Source organism: Amblyraja radiata, chromosome 1 (assembly GCF_010909765.2).
Source record: "Amblyraja radiata isolate CabotCenter1 chromosome 1, sAmbRad1.1.pri, whole genome shotgun sequence".
NCBI lineage: Eukaryota > Metazoa > Chordata > Chondrichthyes > Rajiformes > Rajidae > Amblyraja > Amblyraja radiata.
The window spans coordinates 56,451,475-56,473,305 of NC_045956.1; the positions used below are offsets into that span (position 1 = coordinate 56,451,475).

General features: G+C 45.3%; 1 protein-coding gene across 2 annotated transcripts in view; it reads right to left on the reverse strand.

The window, feature by feature from the left end:
• fam13a (family with sequence similarity 13 member A) overlaps positions 1–21,831 on the reverse strand; it is a 207,912-nt gene that overhangs the window by 152,888 nt on the left and 33,193 nt on the right. For both annotated transcript variants that reach the window (XM_033022299.1, XM_033022305.1), the window contains exon 4: positions 10,448–10,619. In XM_033022299.1, coding sequence (XP_032878190.1) covers positions 10,448–10,619 — 172 coding nt within the window. The remainder of the gene's footprint in view (positions 1–10,447; positions 10,620–21,831) is intronic.

Sequence of the window (21,831 nt, forward strand, 5' to 3'; positions counted from 1 at the left end):
GGAAGGATGTGCTGGTGTTGGAGAGGGTCTGGAGTAGATTTATGAGCTTGATACAGAGAATGATTAGGTTAACGTATGATGATCATTTGATGGCACTGGGCATGTACTCGCTGGAGTTTGGAAGGATGAGGGGGACCTCATTTAAACTTTACTGAATAGTGAATGGCCTGAATAGAGTGGATGTGGAGAGGATGTTTCCACTAGGGGGAGAGTCTAGGACCGGAGGCCATAGCCTCAGAATTAAAGGAAGTACCTTTAGAAAGGAGATGAGGAGGAATTTCTTTAGTCAGAGGGTGGTGAATTTGTGGAATTCATTGCCACAGATATCTGTGGAGGCCACGCTATTGGGTATTTTTAAGGTGGTGATTGACATATTCATGATTAATATGGGTGTCAGGGGCTATGGGGAGAAGGCAGGAGAATGAGCGTAGAGACAGAGGGATGTAAAATGAGGGTAGAAGCAAAAGGTAGCAAGGTAAAAAGTAAATGTGGCAGGCAGACAAATCCAGGGCAAAAATCAAAAAGGGCCACTTTTCAACATAATTGTATAAGGGGTAAGAGTGTTGTAAAAACAAGCCTGAAGGCTTTGTGTCTCAATGCAAGGAGCATTTGTAATAAGGTGGATGAGTTGAATGTGCAGATAGCTATTAATGACTATGATATAGTTGGGATCACGGAGACATGGCTCCAGGGTGACCAAGGCTGGGAGCTGAACATCCAGGGATATTCAATATTCAGGAGGGATAGACAGAAAGGGAAAGAGGTGGGGTAGCATTGCTGGTTAGAGAGCAGATTAATGCAATAGAAAGGAAGGACATTAGCTTGGAGGATGTGGAATCGATATGGGTAGAGCTGCGAAACACTAAGGGGCAGAAAACGCTAGTGGGAGTTGTGTACAGGCCACCTAACAGTAGTAGTGGAGTTGGGGATGGCATCAAGCAGGAAATTAGAAATGCGTGCAACAAAGGTAAAACAGTTATAATGGGTGACTTCAATTTACATATAGATTGGGTGAATCAAATTGGCAAGGGTGCTGAGGAAGAGGATTTCTTGGAATGTTTGCGGGATAGTTTTCTAAACCAACATGTAGAGGAACCAACGAGAGAGCAGGCTATTCTAGATTGGGTATTGAGTAATGAGGAAGGGTTAGTTAGCAGTCTTGTTGTGCGTGGCCCCTTGGGCAAGAGTGACCATAATATGGTTGAGTTCTTCATTAGGATGGAGAGTGACATTGTTAATTCAGAAACAAGGGTCCTGAACTTAAAGAAAGGTAACTTTGAGGATATGAGACGTGAATTGGCCAAGATAGACTGGCAATTGATTTTTAATGGGTTGACGGTGGATATGCAATGGAAGGCATTTAAAGACTGCATGGATGAACTACAACAATTGTTCATCCCAGTTTGGCAAAAAAATAAATCAGGGAAGGTAGTGCATCCGTGGATAACAAGGGAAATCAGGGATAGTATCAAAACAAAAGATGAAGCGTACAAATTAGCCAGAAAATGCAGCCTGCCAGAGGACTGGGAGAAATTCAGAGTCCAGCAGAGGAGGACAAAGGGCTTAATTAGGAAAGGGAAAATAGATTATGAAAGAAAACTGGCAGGGAACATAAAAACTGCAAAAGCTTTTATAGATATGTGAAGAGAAAAAGATTAGTTAAAACAAATGTAGGTCCCTTGCAGTCAGAAACAGGTGAATTGATCATGGGGAACAAGGACATGGCAGACCAATTGAATAACTACTTTGGTTCTGTCTTCACTAAGGAAGACTTAAATAATCTGCCGAAATAGCAGGGGACCGGGGGTCAAATGAGATGGAGGAACTGTGTGAAATCCAGGTTAGCTGGGAAGTGGTGTTAGGTAAATTGAATGGATTAAAGGCCAATAAATCCCCAGGGCCAGATAGGCTGCATCCCAGAGTACTTAAGGAAGTAGCCCCAGGAATAGTGGATGCATTAGTGATAATTTTTCAAAACTCTTTAGATTCTGGAGTAGTTCCTGAGGATTGGAGGGTAGCTAATGCAACCCCACTTTTTAAAAAGGGAGGGAGAGAGAAAACGGGGAATTACAGACCAGTTAGTCTAACGTCGGTAGTGGGGAAACCGCTAGAATCAGTTATTAAAGATGGGATAGCAGCACATTTGGAAAGTGGTGAAATCATTGGACAAAGTCAGCATGGATTTATGAGAGGTAAATCATGTCTGACGAATCTTATAGAATTTTTCGAGGATGTAACTAGTAGAGTGGATAAGGGAGAACCAGTGGATGGATGTATTATATCTGGACTTTCAGAAGGCTTTCGACAAGGTCCCACATAAGAGATTAGTATACAAACTTAAAGCACACGGTATTGGGGGTTCAGTATTGATGTGGATAGAGAACTGGCTGGCAGACAGGAAGCAAAGAGTAGGAGCAAACGGGTCCTTTTCACAATGGCAGGCAGTGACTACTGGGGTACCGCAAGCCTCAGTGCTGGGACCCCAGCTATTTACGATATATATTAATGATTTGAACGAGGGAATTGAATGCAACATCTCCAAGTCTGTGGATGACACGAAGCTGGGGGGCATTGTTAGCTGTGAGGAGGATGCTCGGAGGCTGCAAGGTGACTTGGATAGGCTGGGTGAGTGGGCAAATGTATGGCAGATGCAGTATAATGTAGATAAATGTGAGGTTATCCACTTTGGTGGCAAAAACAGGAAAGTAGACTATTATCTGAATGGTGGCCGATTAGGAAAAGGGGAGATGCAACGAGACCTGGGTGTCATGGTACACCAGTCATTAAAAGTAGGCATGCAGGTGCAGCAGGCAGTGAAGAAGGCGAATGGTATGTTAGCATTCATAGCAAAAGGATTTGAGTATAGGAGCAGGGAGGTTCTACTGCAGTTGTACAGGGTCTTGGTGAGACCACACTGGAGTATTGCGTACAGTTTTGGTCTCCTAATCTGAGGAAAGACATTCTTGCCATAGAGGGAGTACAGAGAAGGTTCACCAGACTGATTCCTGGGATGTCAGGACTTTCATATGAAGAAAGACTGGATAGACTTGGCTTGTACTCGCTAGAATTTAGAAGATTGAGGGGGGATCTTATAGAAACTTACAAAATTCTTAAGGGGTTGGACAGGCTAGATGCAGGAAGATTGTTCCCGATGTTGGGGAAGTCCAGAACAAGGGGTCACAGTTTAAGGATAAGGGGGAAATCTTTTAGGACCGAGATGAGGAAAACATTTTTCACACAGAGAGTGGTGAATCTCTGGAATTCTCTGCCACAGAAGATAGTTGAGGCCAGTTCATTGGCTATATTTAAGAGGGAGTTAGATGTGACCCTTGTGGCTAAAGGGATCAGGGGGTATGGAGAGAAGGCGGGTACAGGATACTGAGTTGGATGATCAGCCATGATCATATTGAATGGCGGTGCAGGCTCGAAGGGCCGAATGGCCTACTCCTGCACCTATTTTCTATGCTTCTATGTTAATGGGGTTGAGAGGCAAAGATGGATCAGCCTAATTCAGCTCCTGTGACTTATGAACTTAGGGACTTATGTATATCTTCTTACGCGGTTTGGTGTCAAATGTGGCCTGAAAAGGATAGATAGGGTAGACAGTCAGAACCTTTTTCCCCAGAAAATGTAATAAACTAGAAGTATTTAACTTTAAGGTGTGAGGGACAATGATTAACGGAGATGTTCAGGCAAGCTTTTTACACAGAGGGTAGAGGGTGCCAGGAACGTGCTTCCAGGGGTGTGGTGGAGGCAGAAACAATGGTGCCATTCAATCGGCTTTTAGATAGTGCAGGAAAATGCAAGGAATGGAAGGATATGCATCATGTGCAGGCAGATGAAACGGTCTTAGCTTGGAATCATGTTCACCACAGACCTTGTGGGCCGAAGGGCCTGTTTCAGTGCTGTACTTTTCTATGTTCTATGTACTCTTGTGGCAATTACTTGCAAAGCTGAGTCAGCAGCCAGAAACTTTGCGATAAGATAAGAACTGTGTGAATGTCTGAAGAAGGGTCCCGACCTGAAATGTCACCCATCCTTTTTCTCCAAAGATGTTGCCTGACCCGCTGAGTTACTCCAGCACATTTTGACCAACTGTATGATAAATATTGGCCTGTTCCTGTGCTATACTGTTCTATGGTGTAACACTCTTTAGTTTAGTTTAGAAATTCAGCACGGAAACAGGCCCTTCGGCCCACCGAGGCCACACTGACCAGCAATCACACCGTATACTGTACACTATCCTACACGCTGGGGACAATTTTATAATGTTACCGAAGCCAATTAACCAACAAACCTGTACGTCTTTGGAATGTGGGAGGAAACCAGAGCACAGCGAGTAAACTCATGCAGTCACGGGGAGAACATACAAAGTCTGTACAGACAGCATCCGTAGAAAGGATCAAACCCGGGTCCCTAGCGCTATAAGGTAGCAACTCTACCGCTGTGCCACCATGCAGCCGAAAGACTCGGAGATGTTTAACACAAGAGGACCTTGGGGAACTTTATAGCAGTATCTCACAGTCTCCTAACTATCAGCAGTAATCACCTACACACCCCAAAACACAGCAGGATGAAACGGAAAATGCAGTGAAACCCTCCCCCCATCTCCTCACTGAATTTCAGGGCTACGTCAATTCATGGTTTCAACATCCCAAAGACAACTGTGATATGTGCAGCACTCAATCAACTCTCCTGAACTTATCATTATAACCTCTAATTCCCCCTCTCGACAAAAGAGTTATCTAGTTTTTTCTGTAGATAAGGAGAGATTCTGTGGAGAGGAGAATCATTTAATCTCTATTGTTAATTCCGTGCTATGTGCACTGGTTCTCCAGATAAGAGTTTTCCTTGAACGTACTGCTTTCATGAACACGCTGCATCTCATCGTGTTGCACAACTATCTACATTCCAAAGTTCATCTTTAGTTTAGTTTAGAAATGCAGAGCAGAAACAGGCCTTGGGCCCACCTAGTCCCCGCCAAGCAGCGATCTCCGTACACTAACGATATCCCACACACATCAGGGACAATTTACAATTATACCAAGCCAATCAACCTGCAAACAAATACATGTTTGGAGTGTGGGAAGAAACCGGAGATCCCGGAGAAAACCAACACAGGGCACGGTTATACCGTACAAACTCTTTATAGACAGCACTCGTAGTGAGGAATGACCCCGGGTCCCTGGCATTGTAAGGCAGCAACTCTACCACTGGACCACCTGGCCGCTTCTAAGTCTTCCTCCTATAAACTCACATATTGTTCTTTGTATCCATAATCTAATGGGCCTGTCCCACTTAGGGGAATTTTTAGGCGAGTGCAGGAGACTCTGAGCTCGCCAAATGCTCGCCACATGGTCGCCACATGTTCGCTGATGGTCTCTGGTGAGTCTCCTTCATGGTCGCGAGGAGTTCCCGCATTCTGGGAACTAGTCGCGGCCCCAGTATGGTCGCCGCAAATTTTTCAACACGTTGAAAATTTTTCTGCGACCAAAAATTGGTCGTCATGGAGAAAATCGATAATCCTCTAGTCGTAGGTGCCGTTGTAGTGGGGTCGCCATGTAGTTATGGGTAGTCGTAGGTAGTCATAGGTAGTTTTACTTAATCGCCTTTACTGACCGGTCATTTTCATTGTCTCATTGGGGAAAAAAAACGTAAGCAGGACTTTTCAGAACCAAGGATAACCGACCGGTAATGTTAAATGTCCGCCGAACTTCACAGCTGTGTATCTCTGGCTTATTAAAAGTTGTATGGCTTCTTAAAAGTTGTCTCCACTTCTTTTCCCCCCTTCTCCCCCCCTCTCCCCCCCTTCTCCCCCTTTTCAAGGGCTTACCGTACACTGTGCTAACCGTCTTAATTACAGCGCCAAATCTCCTGTTCATCGCGGTGTGTGTCTGTATCACCTTGGCTTTGTACCGTGTGAATTTCAGACAGCACGCCCCCGCTTGCCCTGGCCCCTGCCTTTGCGATGTGTTTGTGTTTGTGTGTGTTCCACTCTGACAGTCGCCGTTCAAGTTCCCGGTTTTTCAAGCAACTGCCGGCAACTTAACAGTCGCCGGCAGTCTGCTGAAAAATCGTCTAAGTGGGACAGGCCCATTAAGCTACTACAATATGACAAATGAGGTCATACCAATAGTTTTGTACATGATTTCAACTTTAAATTAAGGGTATGCTTTCAGGAACCAGAGGACATGGGTTTAAGGTGAGGGGTGAAAGATTTAATAGGAAGCCGAGAGGCAACGTTTTAACGCTTAAGTTGGTAGGTATATGGAATGGACTGCCGGAGGAGATAGTTGAGGCAGGTAATTTCACAGGAACAGGCTCTTCAGGCCACAGTGTCTTTGCCAAACATAATGCCAAGATAAACTAATCTCATCTGCAAGTAATCCATACCCCTCAATTTCCAGCATATCCATGTGCCTATGTAAAAGCCTCTTAAATGCCACTCTGCGTTCACCACTGCCTCTAACTGTGTGTTCCAGACACCCACCACCCTCTGTGTAAAAAACTTGCCCCACACATTTCCTTTAGACTTTGCCCCTCTCACCATAAAGTCATGCCCTCTAGTGTTTGTCATTTCCATCCTGGGAAAAAACTTTGGACTGTCTACCCTATCAGGTGACCATCAGGGGCGCCAGGGAGATTTTTTCACCTTTTTGTTATTTTTAGCGTCTGTTTAAAGTTTGTTTTTATGTTCTTCAGTTTGTTTTATGTGGGGGGAGGGGGGGGGGGGGGGATCGGGGGAAACAAGTTCTTACCTTCCCGGAGAGGTGATCAAGTTTCAGATCACATTCTCCGACCCCTGCGGCATACCATCGCTAGAGCTGGGAGCCGCCTTGGACTGTCGTGAGCCCCACTGCGGGGCGCGGACTTAACATCGGAGCGGATCCCTTGCCTGGGATCGCTCCCACCGCGGCCTGCGGATTTACCATCAAGGGCTCGCAGTCTCGGGAGAGGCCGAGTCGGGAGCTCCAACGCCGCAGAAAGTTCGACCAGCCCCGACGCGAGGTTCGATCTCCCAGCACGGGCGATGCAGGAGCTGAACGCCTCGACGCGGAGGGCCCGAACGCCGCCGGCTACGGGAGTCAAGATCGTCCGGTCAACGGAGGGTTCGAGGCCCACGACCGAGAAAGAACAAAAGGAAGGACTTGAACTCTATTTCGCCTTCCATCACAGTGAGGAATGTGTAGGAGTCACTGCGGTGGATATTCATGTTAAAATGTGTTTTTGTGTGATTTGTTGCTTTTAATTGTATAACTGACCTGCCCAGTGAAATTCCTCGTATGTTGCAAAACATACTTGGCGAATAAAATCTGATCCTTATTCTGATTCTGATCTACACCTCTCACACTTTTATATACTTCCAGCAGATCTCCCCTCAGCCTCCAACGTTCTGGAGAACAAATCAAATTTTGTCCAACGTCACCTAATAGCTAGTACCCTCTAATCCAGATATGAATCATTTGAAAAAAAAATCATCTTTTGCTAAATGTGTCCCCTCTCCAAGGCATGCCTTTGACTCGAGGTGTGTTTCCTTGAACATTTCTAAATTGGTATCAATTTTCCATTGACAAATCTACCAGTGTGCTCTGCCCAGATACCTGGGGGCTTGTTAACCTCTCCTCCAGTAGTCACTTGGCTTCTTCCAAGATCTGATACTATCAGGCAAGCTAATGGGGTGTGAACCTACCCTGTGAACTACTGCAGATGCTGGAAATCTGAGATAAACACAAAGAATGCTGAAAGCGGTCAGCAGGTTAGGGATCTGGGGGGGGGGTGGGGGGGGGGGGGGGGGTTCCAGAAACAGGGGCCACAGTTTAAGAGTAAGAGGTGGGCCATTTTGGACTATGATGAGGAAAAACCTTTTCACCCAGAGAGTTGTGAATTTTAGGAATTCTCTGCCACAGAAGGCAGAGGAGGCCAATTTACTTGATGTATTCAAGAAAGAGTTAGATTTAGCTCTTCGGGCTAACGGAATCAGGGGATATGGAGAAAAAGCAGGAACAGGGTATTGAATCTGGATGATCAGCCATGATCATACTGAATGGCGGTGCTGGCTCAAGGGCCGAATGGCCTCCTCCTGCACCTAATTTCTATGTTTCTATCTCATCCGTGAAAAAAGAAAGAGACTGAATGTTTCAGATTGAAGACACTTTGTTGGAAACTTTCATTTTTGTTCTGACACATTGACTTTGTTGCTCTCTCGAAGATAGACTTAAAGTGCTGGAGTAACTCAGTGGGTCAGGCAGCATCTGGGGAGAAAAAGAATCAGCGACGTTTTGGGTCGGAACCCTTCTTCAATCTTTCAACCCTTCATTAGCTCTCCATAGATGCTGCTTACAATAAATAATGATGACTGCAAATACCAGGGAAACCATTTAACTTACTAGCCCTTGGCTAGTAATCCATGGATTCAAGTTGCCGCCCCAAATTTTGAAATTATACATCTTTAAAACCAGGGAAATAAGAATGAATGTTGCTGTCTAACAATTGCCGTGCTGGCCGTCGAGACGCGAGGAAGTGAAGATGCTGGAATCTTGTGCAAGACACAGAATGCCGGAGGTACTCAGCGGGTCAGGCAACATCTGTAGAGGGACAGGTGACGTTTTGGGTCAGGGCCCTCCTTCAGGCTGATTCAGTATAAAGAAAGCTTAAGAAAAGAGCCTGACCTGAAATGTTGTCTGTCCACATCCTCCACAAATGCTACCTGGCCCACTGAGTGCCTTCAGCACAGTGCCAGCTCATAGCGCCAGAGACCCAGGTTCGATCCTGACCTCAGGTGCTGTCTGTGTGCAATTTGCACGTCTTCCGGGTGCTCCGATTTCCTCCCACATTGTAAAGACGTGCGGGTTCTTAGGTTAATTGGCCTTTGTAAAATCGTTCCTAGTGTGTAGGGAGTGGATGAGAAAGTGGGATGACATAGAACTAGTATGAACAGGTGATCACTGGTCGCTGTGGACCCTGTGGGCCAAAGGGCCTGTTTCCATGCTGTAAGGGGGATCCATGTGGGGATCAGATGCTGCCTGGGGTCCCACAGAGGCTGAGCTTGTGGATCGGACACGGCCTGCAGCGGCACGGTGTGGCGGAGCAGCGGTGGAGGCCATCGACAAGCAAAACCGACCCAGCAAAACTGACCCAGTGCTGCCGCTGGGACAACAGACCTTTATGGCCATTAAGACTCTACATTTTTAAGAACTTGGAAACCTGAAGGGTGCAAGTTCATGTCATAGGAGCAGAATTAGGCAATTCGGCCCATCGAGTCTACTATGCCATTCAATCATGGCTGACCTATCTTTCCCTCTCAATCCCATTCTCCTGCCTTCTCCCAAGTTGGTGCCAGAAACGTGGCGACTCTTCTGTACGTTCTCAGTGTCATCTACGATCTAACACTCTTGTACTTAAGTATGATTGTGCCTATGTGTAGTAAGATTTTTACTGAACTGTATGCAAAAAATAAAATCATTATTTTACCTAGGTACATGTGACAATAAGTACCATGGAACCATTGAACCATTAAGGGCCTGTCCCACCAGCATGCGACTGCATGCGGCGAGCGTGACCTAACGTGGTCGCTTGAACCGTATGGCCTCGCAGGGCGGTCCTTTGATCGCCGGAGCCGTATGGAGTTGTGCGGAGCTGGACCGGGCATCATGCGGGGCTCCGAAAAACTGACACTGTCCAAAAATCCCGTGCAGCAACGGCCTGTTGGCCCGCAGCCGCATTGAGGCCGTTCGCAGCACCTCGACGGGCATATGCAGCGTCTCGACGCCATACACAGCGTCTTGATGCCGTACGCAGCGTCTCGACGCCGTACGCGTCTGGACGGCGTACGCAGCGTCTTGACGACGTACGCCTAGCACGTGGCGTTGCGTGATGACGTAACCGCCCGACGCCGTGCGACGTCTAAATTCAGTTGGCCCACCTCCTGCCCAGCTGATTTGTGAGTATGATGTCGGGACCAGCTCCATACGGCTCCGCGCTTGGAAGTGGGACCGGCCCCGTGAGGCCGTACACCTCAAGCCACCACGTTTGGTCGCGCTCGCCACATGCAGTCACATGCTGGTGAGACAGGCCCTTTAAACTAAACATTTTTGTGCAGTTCAAAACGAACCTCTATAATCTAGAGGCATTTAAATTGTGCAAGATGGAACTGCAGATGCTGGTTGAAACCAAAGACATTACTCAATGGGTCAGACAGCATCTCTGGAGAAAAGGTAGAGGTGATGTTTCGGGTCGAGACCCTTCTTCAGACTAATTCTTCATTCTCCAGTCTGAAGAAGGGTCTCGACCTGAAACGTCACCAATTCCCCTTTCTCCATAGATGCTGTCTGACCCGCCGAGTTATCCTAGCTTTTTGTGTCTATCTTCGGCATTTAAACTGTGTTACTTCTGTAATCAAAACAATTAACAGGAAGCTTTTGAATGTGATAGTTTACACTGGACTTACTGAAAGACATTGGGGCCAAAGACTGTGGCGAGGTTGTAGACGGTCATTCGATTACTCCTGTGGGCAGCAGCCACCCGAGTCAGGAAATGGCACAGAAACTTCAGCAGACGGTAATTCACTTCGGGAAGCTGCTTCAGAAGCACTTGTAACTCTTCCCGACTCCCGCCGTGGTCTGGAATGTAAACGAGAAAGCACATTCTATGAGCTGGAGTAAAGAGAAATATATATGTACAGTCTCTGATGAATTGATTGAATCCAGATTGAATCCTGGAATAGCAAAGGCAGATGGAATTTATTCCAGCTGCCAATGGCACAATCCCATTAATCCCACTTCCTGCTCTCTCCCTATATCCCTACATTTAATTTCCCGTCAAATGCCCTATCCAGTGTCCTCCTGAATTTGCCCAAGTTATTCTGCTTCCATGTTGTCCTGTATTTCCATTTTGAGTAAATGGAATATAGTTTGAATATAGTTCTCACCATTCTATTAGACGTTCCATAGACAAAATCTAATTTCGCAAAGGGGTAGAGTTGAACCAGACAGCACTTTAGCTTATTCACGGCCTGATGATAGAGGGGGAAGAAGCTGTTCTACAGTCTGTTGGTGTGTGCTTTCAATCTTCTGTACCTTCTGCTGGACGGGGAGAAGAAGGAATGATTGGGGTGGGCCAATCTCTTTGATTAAGTTGGTTGCTTTTCCGAAGCAGGGTGAAGGGAGTAAATGGTGGGAAGTCTGGTCTGTGTGATGTATTTCACACTGGGAATACCAAGATTGTACAGATTCACAATCGCTTTCCCAGTACACTTGGTTCCAGAGCCTTGCCGTATTATCCGTTTTGCTGGGACCAAGATACCTGGCCACAAAGTCGGCCGCTGAAGTCAGCAACGGGAAGGGATCTGCCCGCTCCGGCTGGGTCAGAGTTCCAGAGCCCCATCACATCTGGCCTGGGCATCACATTTTCCGGGGGACTTCCGGGAGGGATTCTATGTGCGCTCGCTCTCATAATTTTGTTCGGATTAAAGGAGGCACCGGACCACCAGTTGCCGGCTAATCGTTGGTGGACCCGTATAATGCTAAAGAAGATAGAACCATGCCAATAGACCACTCAGCCTTTAGTCATTATCACATATCTTTGTAAGTTGAAGACACAAGGAACTGTACATGCTGGGATCTTGAGCAAATCACACAGTGTTGGAGGAACTCAGCCAGTCAGGCAGCATCTGGGGACTGGATAGGTGACATTTCGGGTCCATACGTGAGTTTGCTGCATTTCCTATAGTTCAACAATGGAACTTTAAAATCACTTCACCTGAAATTAAAGCACTTTGAGGACAGTCTCACAGGGATGTATAAAACGTGCAAGATAAATCTATCAAGCTTTTGCCTTGTGATTTTATTTTGCAATAACTGTTGACATAGCTGGAATGCGCAATTTCATTGACAAAAATAACTGCGTGATAACAGAGCCTGATATAATTTTATTGTTGAATAACACACATTATGGACATACAATTCTGTGTTGTAAAACTAAGATAGTCCCTTTATCTAAATTATACCTGGCTTGCTGTTAAATTAAGTCCAAGTTCGACAGATACTAATCCCATGCTCTGAAATGTGCTGAGATATTCCAACCATGTGCATTTCAGAGTCAAGAGCATTTTATTGTTATGTCCCAAACAGAGCAATGAAATTCTTACTTGCAGCAGCCAGCCCCACAGTATATGTAAACATAGTACTCTGTAAAGAATGGGTGACGTTTCAGGTCGAGACCCTTCTTCAGACTGACCCAAAATGTCACCCATTCCTTCTCTCCAGACATGCTGCCTGTCCTGCTGAGTTACTCCAGTATTTTGTGTCCACCCTCGATTTAAACAAGCATCTGCAGTTCTTTCCTACATACATATATATACCTACACATACACACACATATATAAACATACTAATGTATGTGTTTATTTAAATATATATATAAATAAACAAATCCTTAAATTCCGACAGCCGAGTAACCTCAATTGGTCCCTTGATCGCGCTGTCGGAATTTAAGGATTTGCGGGAAGCGGCTGACACGAATGAGGCCGGCGAGCGGCAGGAGAGAGGTTTTCAGACGGAGAGGTGAGTGGGGGCAGAAGGAGCTGAGGTGGTGGCCGGTTCCGATGTCCGGTCCCGGCAGCTGCTCGCAGCCACACGAGCTACTTCTCACCCCGGCCACTATGCAATGGCTCCGCACCCGGAGCGTCCCGGCAAGTGAGTTGCTGGCATGATCCCCGACCCCCTCCTTCTCAACGCTCCTGCCCTCCCCGCAACTTTACCCCGGGCCAGACTCCCCACACGCTGCGAAAGGAACTCTTCCCTCCTCAGCGGCCTTTTACAGCCGCTTCCCATCAACTGCCAGCAATGAGGGATAGACTTGGCTATCCCTCAGTACAACAACATCGTTCTTGATGTTGCTGTACTGAGGGATAGCCAAGTCTATCTTTCTTGGCTAACAACCTCCCAACTTAGGCTTCCAAGATACATGTAAATATTTGTGCCGTATCTTTGGGTAAAAAATAGCGCCTTCATTTCCGGGAAATACGGTATTTAAAAACATATAGCTCAAAGAAATTTACTTACCACATCATTTGTACACGAACTCCATTCTTCCCTTTGTTTCTTAAGATACTCTTAAGATAATGGCAATCCATGTTTGAAAAACCCGCCAAGAAACTTGCGCTGCGCATGCGCAGTAGGCTGCTGCACCTGCACAGTACACAGTCCACGCTGCAAAGGCAGAATTTCAGCTGCCTTCATTACCCTGGAAATTGACGGCTTGAAGCAGCGTCGACGGCACGTTAGCTGCACAGACCTTCGCGTGTGACATGTACTGCGGATGAAAGGCACCGAGAATTATGCCTACCTAAGAGATCGATCTCTTAGGTAGGCATTATTCTCCCGTGCCTTTACTATTTATATTTAATAATTACCATTTTATTATTTTTGTCAGGGTAGGCAGTGCCTACCTTGCCTACCTTGACGGCACGTGCCTGACACACACACACATACACATTTACGCACACATACATATATATATATATATATATATATATACCCATTAAACAAATACAACATAAAAAATAACCGTCCAACACAATTAATCTTTTCCCAATAAATCAGAGAGAAAATAGGATGATTTCCAATGGAAGGGGTTATTTTGCGATCCTTGATACCAAAATACAGACAACCTTCCCCTCAGTTAATCCCAGAGTATCTAAGGACTTGCTGTTGAGGATTTCAAAGATCAGCTTTTCATTTTAATTTTGTCTGAAGACAATTGTTGTGGACTGCAGGGTTAGTTAGTCACTTCTTTCTTGAGCAAGGTCACTTAGCAACGTCCTGGCACCCAACAAGTCAACACAATTATGCTTTGGTTGAGATAACAGCGTGGAAAATAAAACAATACTATCACAAGACAGGAAATTATTGGATGTAAACAATTTAACTTTGAAAGCAAATTCTCCAGGCTACCACTGCATGAAGGAAAATTGGAATTAACCCGTACAACCTTGTCTATTGTAAATGTTCTAGGTTGAAATATTGAACTTGTGACAAGTCCTCTAGAGTTCAAATATATACTTCAAATACCTAGAGTTCAAAGTAGAACATAGAACAATACAGGTAGACACAAAATGCTGGAGTGACTCAGTGGGTGAGGCAGCATCCCTGGAGAGAAGCTGTCGCCCATTCATTCTCTCCAGAGATGTTACCTCACCCGCTGAGTTACTCCAGCATTTTATGTCTACCTTCGATTTAAACCAGCATCTGCAGTTCTTTCTTACACATAGAATACAGCATGGGAACAAATTATTTGGCCCACAATATCTGTGCAGAACATGACGCCAACGTAAACTAATCTCCTTTGCTTGCACATGATCCATATCTCTCCAATCCCTGCATATCCACGTGCCTCTCTAAAAGCCTTTCAAACACCACTATCGCACCTGCCTCCACCACCATCCCTGGTAGCACGTTCCAAGCACCCACTACCCTCTGTGCAAAAAGTTGCCCCGCGTATCTCATTTAAACTTTGCCCCTCTCATCTTAACGCTGTGCACCCCAGTCCTTGACATCTCCACACTGAGAAAAAGGTTCTGATTGTCTACCCTATCTATAAGCCTCGCACAATTTTATTTACTTCTATCACATCTCTCCTCTTAGTCAGGCATCTTAGAGAAAACAATCGAAGTTCTCATTGAAGCTAATACCCTCTAATCCAGGCAGAAATCCGGTAAACCTGCACCTTCTCCAAAGCCTCTTCGTCCTTCTTGTATTGGGGCAACCAGGACTGTACAAAGTACCCTCAATGTGGCCTAACCAAAGTCCTATATAGCTGCAACATGACTTCATGATTTTTATACAATGCACTGACTGTTGAAGGCGAGCATACCAAAGGTCTTCTTTACCACGCTACCTACTTGAGTTGCTAATGGTGCAGGATTCTTACTACTTTGAACAATGTATGGGATGTTCTATATTTCCCTCTTAACCCTATTCTCCTGCCTTCTACCCATATCCCTTGACACCCTTACTAATCAAAAATCTGTCAATCTCTGCCTTAAAAATATCCATTGACTTGGCTTCCACAACCATCTGTAGCAATTACTTCCACAGATTCACCACCCTCGGACTAAAGATATTCCTCCCCATCTCCTTCCTAAAGGAACAACCTTTTATTCTCAGGCTGTGCCCTCTGGTGCTAGACCCTCCAACTAGTGGAAACATCCTCTCCACATCTACTCCGTCCAGGCCTTTCACTATTCGGTAAGTGTAAATAAGGAAGTCCCCTCATCCTTCTAAACTCCAGCGAGTACAGCCTCTAGCCTAGTGCCATCAAAAAATTACGGTTCTGTTCTCAAAATTCCCAGTAATTGCCCCTTTTCCTCTCACTCTTGGATTTCCACAGGAACCCTCTCCAAGATAAGTTTGGATCTGCCCCAAGATTCCACCCATTGCTGTCAGTTTTAGTTGTTTATCTTTTTTTAATATTTTACCTTGTATGTATCGTTAGCTTTTAGAAATGTTTGAATGGTGCACTGACTGGCTGACATTTTTAAATTTTGTTGTACATGGTTCATGTTACAATGACAATAAAGAAACTATTCTATTCTATGTTTTGACCAGAATATAGAAAGAATTAACCCAAACAAATGGGTGTGTCATACATTCCACAGCACAATATTCATGGCTTCAGCTGAGGTCTAGTTAGCAACGGATCAAAAAGTTGCCAAATGAGTAAATGTCCTGCATCCAACACCACAATTCCTATGACTTAAACAGAAGGAAACTTGTAGTACGGATATATACCACACTGATTGCGTTCCTAAGAAACCTTGTGTGTAGAAAATCACCTTACAAGAACCATGTTCATAAGATCATAAGGAATAGGTGTAGAATTAGGCCATTGGGCCCATCAAGTCTATTCCACCATTCAATCATGGCTGATCTATCTCTCCCTCCTAACACCATTCTCCTGCCTTCTCCCCATAACCTCTGATACCTGTACTGTCAAAGGGGGAAAAGGGATTAGAGGCCTAGAGATTATAGTTTCTCTGCTGACTGGATAGCACACAACAAAAAACTTTTCACTGTACCTGTGATGTACTGTGACAAAAAGCTAAGCTAAAAAAAAAAAATTTTCCTCACAGGATTTAAAAACAAGTTTTTTTTGTTACTGCAAGCTAAAAATACTAATATATCATATTTTTTGAATTGAGTATTATTGTCTCAAAAGTAGCATTTGTTTGTCCACTACAATGGCCACATTTGGTGAATGTTATGTAACAATGGCACTGATTGTAGGTAGGTTACAAGGGTACAGTTTTTTTTACCTCTAGGCTGTTCTTTTTCAAAGACAGTTTTTTTTCTACTTGTCAATTTGCACTGTGACGTTTAAGAGATGCTCTAATTATGTTATAACCATCTCTGCCCACATAATACAAAGGGCATTCCCTAATTCATCAATCGTGTTATGTCTGAACAGTGTAATGGAAAAGACGCACTATAGCAGTAAGTATGTTACTCAGTGGGATAGGCAGCATCTCTAGAGAAAAGGAATGGGTGATATTTCGGGTCGACACCCTTCTTCAGACTGACGAGTTAGATAATTTAACAGATGCATTTAACTGATGAGTTTTTCTTTACAAATGAAACAAGTTAGGATTTGAGTTATTTCAGAGATACAGCATGGAATCCTCTTCATGCATTGATTACACTGGCTCTATGGTTATCCCCCTTTCTCACTATCGGGGCAATTTACAGGGGCCAATTAACCTACAAACCCGCACGTCTTTGGGAACCAGAGCACCCGGAGGAAACCCATGCGGGCACATGGGGAACATGCAAACTCCGTACAGTCAGCACCCGAGGTCAGGATCGAACCCGGGTCTCTGGCGCTGTGAGGCAGCAACTGTACCATCACACCACTGCACCGCCCTTTCTTGGCCCAACAAAAGAAACAGAAATAGTCAAGGCAAGACTCAACTTGCCAAGATTGTTTAAGTTGGCCAAGCAACCAGCTAATCTTGTGCCATGTGCCCGTTGTTAATGCCTTGGCCGGTCACATGCAAAGAAGAGAGATGGGTCAGACAGACACAAAATGCTGGAGTAACAGCGGGTCAGGCAGCATCTCTGGATAGAAGGAATGGGTAATGTTTCGGGGCGAGACCTTTCTTCAGATGCTAACCATTCTTTCTATCCAGATATGCTGCCTGTCCCGCTGAGTTACTCCAGCATTTTGTGCCTGTCTTCGGTTTAAACCAGCATCTGCAGTTCCTTCCTACAAGAAGAGAGAAGGAACACAGGTCTGGGTGATAAGGGAGCTGGAGGTCAAGGTGATGGCTGTGGAGAGCCATTCTCATGATCCTTGCACCATGGGCCTTTCTTGGTATTTATAGATGAGGAGGAGGAAGAGGACATTATCATTTGTTCCAGGAGGTGCATTTTTGCTGGCCAGGAATCCATTTTTCCACTGCTGTTATGTTGTCACAATACTAGAACTGCTTTGAAAACAAATGACACGGCTATTGCACTTAAGATTCTTTCCTAGGGTATTGCCGTTATCCCTTATGCTTTCAGGAAATTATCGAAAACTGAGAGGATCTGACGATGGGTCTCAACCTGAAATATCGCCTATTCCTTTTCTCCAGAATGGAGGCTGCCTGACCTGCTGAGTTACACCAACATTTTGTACTCTCATACCTAAGTCTCATATCAGAGTTTTGTTTTGAGACTGTTTTGCTTCCCCTTGAAATTTTAACTTTAGACTTTACAGATATAGCGCGGAAACAGGTCCTTCGGCCCACTGAGTTCACGCCGACCAGCGTTCACCCCGCACACTAAAGGGCCTGTCCAACCAGCATGCGACTGCATGTGGCTAGCGCGACCCAACGTGGTCGATTGAGCCGTACGGCCTCGCGGGGCCGGTCCCACTTCGATCGCCGGAGCCGTATGGAGTTGTGCGGGGCTGGTCCCGACATCGCGCGGGGCTCCAAAAAACTGACACTGTCCAAAAATTCCGCGCGGCAATGGCCTGCCGGCCCGCAGCCGCATTGAGGCCGTACCGCCGCCTCGACGCCGTACGCAGCGTCTTGACGGCGTATGCCTTAGCTCGAACTTCACGTCAACTCGTACGGGATCACTCGACCTCCACGTGGCTCCCGCTTCCGGTTTGGTCGCGCTTGCCGCATGCAGATGCATGCTCGTGGGACAGGCCCTTAACACTATTCTACACACTGGGGACAATTTAGCCAAAGCCAATTAACCTACAAACCTGTACGTCTTTGGAATGTGGGAGGAAACCTGAGAAAACCCATGTGGTCAAAGAGAAACGTACAAATTCCACAACGACAGCACCCGTGGTCAGGATCGAACCCGCGTCTCTGGCGCTGTAAGGCAGTAAGTTTACCGCTGTGCCTCCCCAACTTTCCACTCAAAAACTTAAAATTGTTGTTTGGTGTGATAAGGTTGCAGTTTGCTATGTGTACGTGTGGTAACAAAGGGAAATTCTGCAAACACTCAACAGGTCAGGCAGCAACTGCAGAGAGAGGAATGGAATCAGTGTTTCATCAGTGTTCATCATTAACCTGAAACATTAACTCTGTTCCGCTTTCCATCTATATTGCCTGACCTACTGAGTATTTCCAACATCTTTTTGTTCAGATCAGCATCAGCTTGCTGTTATCAGGCAACTGAACATTCCAACCAACAACTAGAGAGCCGTCCTGAGCAACTTTAGCTTAGTTAGTTTGGTGAAAAGCTTTTGTTGCGTGCTAACCAGTCAGCGGAAAAATATGAATCACATTTGGTGCAAGATAAAATCCAGTAAAGTCCGATCAAAGATAGCCCGAGGGTCTCCAATGAGGTAGATAGTAGCTCAGGATTGCTCTCTAGTTGTTTATAGTCATAGAGTGATACAGTGTGGAAACAAGCCACTCTGGCCCAACTTGCCGACATAAGCCAACATGACCCAGCTACACTCGTCCCACCTTCCCACGTTTGGTCCATATTTCTCCAAATCTGTCCTACCCATGTACCTGTCTAACTGCTTCTTAAATGTTGGATTAGTCCCTGACTCAACTACCTTCTTTGGCAGCTTGTCCCATACACCCACTACCCTTTCTGTGAAAATGTTGCCTCTCAAATTCATATTAATGTCGGATGTAGGATGGTTCAGTTACCTGATAACAGCTGGGAAGAAACTGTCTCTGAATCTGGAGGTGTGGAACTGTCCACCTCATTGGAGACCCTTGGACTATCTTTAATCGGACTTTATCTTGCACTTAGTGTTATTCACGTTATTTCCTTTATCATGTATCTGTACACTGTGGATGGCTCGATTGTAATCATATATTGTCTTTCTGCTGCATGCAACAAAAGCTTTTCACTGGACCAAGGTACACGTGACAATAAACTAATCTAAACTAAATGTATAAATGTTGATCCTGGTTTTTCTTTAAAATAAACTGGTTTTCATTTCAAGATTATGCAACTCTTCGCAAATTAGATTCCCTGCACCTGCCTGATCATGTCCTTTTAGTGTTTGCATCATTGTAATAAAATCCACGTGAATGGAGTTATCGCTCTTAATTTAACCCTAGATTTGCTGTTATTGGTTTGGTTAATCTGCCCTTTTCAAGCCTAGAGTATACACAATACAATTTATTTGTCACTTGAACCTCATAGAGGCTCAAATGAAATGTTGTTTCTACAGTCATACACACAAGACAAAAAGACCCAAGACACAACACAATTTACACAGACATCCATCACAGCGCATCTCCTCCTCGCTGTGATGGAAGGCAAAAAAACTTATCTCTCCCCTGCATTCCCCATTCCCCTCCCGATGTCAGAGTCAAAGCCCCCGGCGGGCGATGGCAATTGTCCCGCGGCCATTAACTTGTGCAGACTACAGTCTGGACAACACTGGACTCCAGATCGTAGACACAAAGAAATGCAGATGCTGGTTAATAGACAAAAGGACGCATAGTGCTGGAGTAATTCAGCAGGTCAGGCAACATTCCTGGAGAACATGGATAGGTGATGTTTCGGGTTGAGACCCTTCTTCAAGTCTAGATAGCACGCAACAAAAAAACCTCGGTACACGTGACAATTAAATTAAACACTAAACTAAACTTGCGACCTCTAAACCTAGTTCAGAATCCATATCCAGGTCTATAGCCTTTGTTGAATCGGTCAGTCTGACAAAAGTGGTAGATATACCATAAAAGATATGGTATATCTTTGCATACCACCGCCTTGCAATAAAAACCACCCTCATATTATGAAAGTTAACGAAGTCATCAAGCTTTTGTGAAATTTCACTGACGCCAATGGGATTTTTAGTGTTAATTCTGTCTGCGTATCGTGGCATTGCCCAGTCATGTTTAAAGTCAGTTTCTTCATCAGTGTGACTCATGGAAGCTCCCTGTAGTTGCAGGTACTGGACACATGATGGCACCACTGAGCAATGGAATATTGTTCCTGGGGCTCACACCGTTGAATTTTGTGACAAGCTTCGGAGAACGATCCAACTGTGGTGTTTGGGATGTTGATAGGTTGGGAAGTTCTGGAGAAAGGTCACTGAGCTGAAATGCTTGTACTTTTCTTGAACCAGCCAGCACAATCACAGAAGGCTGTGGAAACCAAATCAATGGATATTCATAAGGTGGAGTCAGTCATGGAGTGATATAGTGTGGAAACAGGCCGATCGGCCCAACTCGCCCACACCGGCCAACAATGTCCCAGCTATACGTATCCCACTTGCCTGCGCTTGGTTCATAGCCCTGCAAACCTGTCCAATCCATGTACCTGTCTGTTTCTTAAACGATGGGATAGTCCCAGCCTAAACCTCCTCCTCTGGGAGCTTGTTCCATACACCCACCACCTTTTGTGTGAAAATGGTACCCCTCGGATTCCTATTAAATCTTTTCCCGTTCACCTTGAACCTATGTCCTCTGGTCCTCGATTCCCCTACTCTGGGCAAAAGACTCTGTGCATCTACCCGATCTATTCCTCTCATGATTTTGTATCTCTAATAAGATCTCCCCTCATCCTCTTGCGCTCCATGGAATAGAGACCCAGCCAACTCAACCTCTCCCTGTAGCTCACACCCTCTAGTCCTGGCAACATCCTTGTAATTCTTTTCTGAACCTTTTGAAGCTTGACAATATATTTCCCATAACATGGTGCCCAGAACTGAACACAATATTCTAAATGTGAGCTCACCAACATCTTATACAACTGCAACATGACCTCCCAACTTCTATACTGACTGATGAAAGTCAAAATGCCAAAAACCTTTTTGACCACCTTATCTACCTGCGACTCGGTAGATAAGGAACTATGCACCTGTATTCCTAGATCCCTCTGCTCTACAACACTACCCAGAGGCCTACCATTCACTGTGTAGGTCCTGCCCTTGTTCGACGTCCCAAAATGCAATCCCTCACACTTTTCTGTATTAAATTCCATCAACCATTCCTCCGCCTACCTGGCCAATCGATCCATATCCTGCTGCAATCTTTCACAACCATCTTCACTATCTGCAAAACCACTAACTTTTGTATCATCAACAAACATGCGAATCTTACCCTGTATGTCCTCATCCAAATCATTGATGTAGATGACAAACAGTAACGGGCCCATCACCGAACCCTGGGGCACACCACTAGTCACAGGTCTCCAGTCCAAGAAGCAACCTTCCACCATCACCCTCTGCTTCCTTCCATGGAACCAATTTGCTATCCATTCAGCTATCTCTCCTTGGATCCCAAGCGATCTAACCTTTCAGAGCAGCCTACCATGCGGAACCTTGTCGAACGCCTTACTGAACTCCATGTACACAACATCT